This window comes from Pinus tabuliformis, chromosome 6 (assembly GCF_031772625.1).
Source record: "Pinus tabuliformis cultivar Carrire ecotype Pingquan chromosome 6, CPIR1, whole genome shotgun sequence".
Taxonomy (NCBI): domain Eukaryota; kingdom Viridiplantae; phylum Streptophyta; class Pinopsida; order Pinales; family Pinaceae; genus Pinus; species Pinus tabuliformis.
The window spans coordinates 464,034,136-464,038,206 of record NC_142292.1 but is presented as its reverse complement, the minus strand read 5'-3'; the positions used below and the strand labels follow the sequence as shown (position 1 = coordinate 464,038,206).

The following is a 4,071-nucleotide window of genomic DNA, read 5'->3' as shown; positions in this document are numbered from 1 at the left end:
TTGCTTCTATGCAGAGAATGATGAAATGTTTCCACCCGGGTAGATGCATCTCATGTTTGAAACAAACTAATAAAACAACCTTAGATAGAGTCATATCTAGTACTAATTAGTCAAATGCTCCTGCAATCGAGCAAGCGAAAGAGCATCGCTGAACAATGTTCCTAATATTTGTAATATAATAAAAACGAAGTTCACAATCACAAGTCACATGTATTCCCATGGGAAGGAATACATGTTCAGTCTGCAGAAGAGGGAGCATTTGTAGACTTGGAAGTAAAAGCACTGAGCTTCTTCTTGAGACGGGGAGATAAAGTGATAGCTGCTCCCTTCCTAATATGTTCATGTGGACTGCCAAGAAGCAGTATTTCCACAACTTCGCTCATAGAAGGCCTATTGCTGGGCAGCGTGCTGGTGCATAACAGAGCTAGCTTTAGTATGAACATCATTTCTTCTCTATGAGAATCTGCTATTCGCGAATCCAGGACTTTATTAATGTCAATGCGATTCTGATTCCGAACCCACCTAACAATGCTGGAGCCATCTCCGAACTCTACATCAGTGGCCTGCTTTCCAGTCACAAGCTCCAGAAGGACCACACCAAAGCTGTATATGTCAGTTTTCTCACTCACTCTGCGAGCGTAAGCATACTCTGCACACATATCGAATAATTAAATCAGTTCAGCTAAAGTTTTGAATTTTGGGGTTCAGTGACACATTTGGTTAATACAAGCACATTTTTATAGGCATTACTTTGTTCATGTTGAGATTCTGACCTGGGGCAATATATCCATATGATCCAGCAACCACTGACATGACATCCTCCTGACCCAGCTTCTCCACAGTCCTAGCTAAACCAAAATCCCCAATATGGGCGTTCCATAAGGAATCCAGCAATATATTAGATGATGTAATATCCCTATGTACTGTTGGAGGGGAACAACCATGATGCAGGTAGTACAAACCCTGAGCAACACCAGAAGCAATCTTATAACGAATAGGCCAATCCAAGGGTTTCCCTGTATGAAGCTGTTCATACAGGGTACCATTTGGCAAGAATTCATATACTAACAACTTAGAATCCGAACCAGAGATGCAGCAAAGCAGCTTTACAACGTTGGTATGCCTAATCTTTCCTAGAGTCTCTATCTCTGCTTGAAATCCCTTTTCTTGGACAGATCGTGGATTCCCGTTGCTCCAGATCCTTTTCACAGCAACAACATTACCATTTTCCAGTGTCACCTTGTACACTTTGCCAGCATCTCCACTTCCAATAACATTATATTCTGTCAATCCATTCAGAATGTCTGACACTTCAAATTCCACCATGTGAAAGGATGTGAGTTTCCAAGACTCTGTACTTGTTTTAACCTGCACGAAAATCTTGTGTCTCTTATAGAGGAAACCTATACCAATCAAGCAGACTACTATGGCCACAACAATAACCGAAATCAATACCCTATGTCTATGATTTTCAGATGCATGGAAGCATGAAGGAAGCCTTAATGGCCCAGCTCCACACAGGCCTGGATTGTCAAGAAAACTTTCATCATATGCCAGATTATTGTAACCAACAGGGACAGAGCCAGACAAGTGGTTGCCAGACACATTGAGAAAGCTCAACTTGAGATTATCTAATTCAAGGGGTATTTCCCCTGAAAGCAAATTGTTTGAGAGGTCAAGGCTGTTAAGAACAGGCAACAGCCCAAGTGACGCAGGAATTGATCCTGTGATCTGGTTGTTGGCAAGGTTAAGCTGAGAAAGACCTTTCCATGATATTATCGTTCTTGGAAGCTCCCCATACAACATATTGTGATCAAGAGAAAGCCACGACAGTGAGGATAATTTAGTAAGTTCCACTGGGATAGTCCCTGATATATTGTTGTGACTGGCCAGAAACTTGTTGAGAGTCCACAATTGTCCAATGCCAGAGGGAATACTTTCGCTGAATTGATTATTTGATATCTCCAACGCCAACAGATTGGTTGCTTTGGTGATTTGAGAAGGAATTTGGCCATGAAAAGCATTGTTTGTCAATCTCAATTTTACCAGGAGTGGAGAGCTCCATAATCCCAGAGGAACCTCACCGCTTAGCTGGTTATCCTGGACTTGGACATTAGTTAGACTAGGGCAATTTCCTAGAAATTCAGGCAGTCTGCCATTAAACTTATTCTCAAAAACAATAAAAGCCACCAGTACTCTGCCTCTACAGACATTCTGTAGAAGTAGACCCGAAAGATCATTCGTTGATACATCAAACTCAACAAGTTTAGAACCCATCCCAATTCCCGGGGGCACTAGTCCTGTGAGCTTGTTAGTAAAAAGCTTGAGATGGACTAAATTAGTAAGCTTATCAAGCCCAGAGGGTATAGACCCAGAAAGTGTGTTGTTGGATAACTGCACTGTCTCTAAATTTGTCAAATCTCCAATCCCATCGGGGATGCTTCCGTTTAGCTCATTGATTGACAGATCCAAATTCACAAGACTCTTAAGATTGTTGATATTGTCTGGAATTGGTCCAGATAAATTGTTCATAAATAGAAATAAATGTGTCATGTTTGTAGAGGCCATCAATGTGTTAGGGATCCTTCCAGTCAAAAGATTCCGTGAGAGGTCCAAGTGTACTATATCTCTTATATTCCCTAATGTCTCTGGAATTTCACCTACTAAACTGCAATTTGTCATCCACAACTGCTGCAACTTTGTCAAGTTCCCGAGTTCAGGTGGGATTACCCCTTGAGACAGAGGGTTGTTGTCCAGTGCTAAGCTTTTCAACGAAGAGAGATTTCCAAGGAAGAAAGGAACAGTACCATTCAACTGATTATAGGCCAAGTGCAATACCTCAAGCATAGGTAACCGTCCGAATCCAGCAGGAATGTCCCCAGAAAAATCGTTGGCTGAGAGGTCCAATCGTACCAGCTCCTCCAGTTTATATATCTCATTCGGCAAGGGCCCACTGAACACGTTCTGAGACAAATTCAACATAACCAAACGGGTGCAATTCAGCAGTCCGGACGGAAAATCCCCCCCAAAATAATTCAAGCACAAGTTCAAGCCCCTCAGATTACTCAATTGACCGATACTAGAAGTAATCGTTCCAGTGATTTTCAAGTTTTGAAGGTCCAGGCCCACAACAGACATGGTGTTTTTATCACAGGTGACTCCGGTCCAGTTACAGTGGTCGTTGCCTTTTGAATCAGTTTTCCAATCGGCCAGTGCCCCACTAGTAATCCAACTCTCTTTGAACTGCAACAGTAATTGGCCTTCTTCTGACAGGCAATTGCATCGCAAGCAGAGCAACAATCCAAGTAGTAAGACAGGGCCATATGCATTTCCCATTTGCGTGGCAGACATTTTTCCTAATCTCTCCTTGCAAATCCTCCCAGTTCTCCGTGGAGCTCCGTTGTCCATCACAGCGGGATATATACATTTGCAAACAAGCGCTCCATGGATATGTCAGGCCATCGTTGCCAACAATTGATATACTTAGTCAGACAATTATGCAGGTAGAGTGTGAAGTAGCTGTTAAAGGGTTTCGCATCAGATATTGGTGATAGACCCTACGCGTAAGGCCATCTTTTGATGGGTACTCTTAATCGGTCACTGGTTTTTAGTGTGAGTAGTTGGGTTGCAATTCCATCTATTTGGCTTCAAGTCTCTGGTTTCATTGCTTATCATAATAACCCTGAAAAGATAAATCTCCAAATATATCGGGAGAGGTAGCTAATTCCCCATTTAAAAGGAAATTTAAATATTCATAGTACATGTTTTTCTGCTTACTTTAAATATTCGGAATACATGTTTTTCTTGGTTACTTTAAACATTCAGAACACATGTTTTCTTGGTTACTATACTGTAGAGGGGAGATTTTGGAATATTTTAAAAATTCTATAAATAAAAGTTAAATTAAACGATCGATTTTGTTTCGGTTTATTATAGATTTTTTTGAATCTATTAAGATAAAGGATAATCTTATTTAAGATTTGTATATAAATGAAAATTAAATTAAATAATTGATTTTGTTTTGGTGTATTATGAAATATTTTGAATCTACCATTAAGATAAAGGATAATA

The 4,071-nt window shown here is 40.6% G+C and overlaps 1 protein-coding gene across 1 annotated transcript; it reads right to left on the bottom strand.

The window, feature by feature from the left end:
• Positions 1–236: 236 nt before the first annotated feature.
• Positions 237–3,351, bottom strand: LOC149259322 (uncharacterized). The gene is made up of 2 exons (XM_089375480.1): positions 774–3,351; positions 237–649 (listed from the first exon to the last, which is right to left on the bottom strand). Exons 1-2 carry the CDS (start codon positions 3,349–3,351, stop codon positions 237–239), a joined length of 2,991 nt encoding a protein of 996 aa, XP_089231606.1.
• Between the last annotated feature and the right edge of the window lie 720 nt (positions 3,352–4,071).

Coding starts and splice junctions, on each gene's coding strand:
- LOC149259322 (XM_089375480.1), bottom strand. CDS start 3,351: ATGTCTGCCACGCAAATGGGAAATGCATATGGCCCTGTCTTACTACTT. Junction 650..773: donor ATATGGATATATTGCCCCAG/GTCAGAATCTCA, acceptor ATATGTGTGCAG/AGTATGCTTACGCTCGCAGA.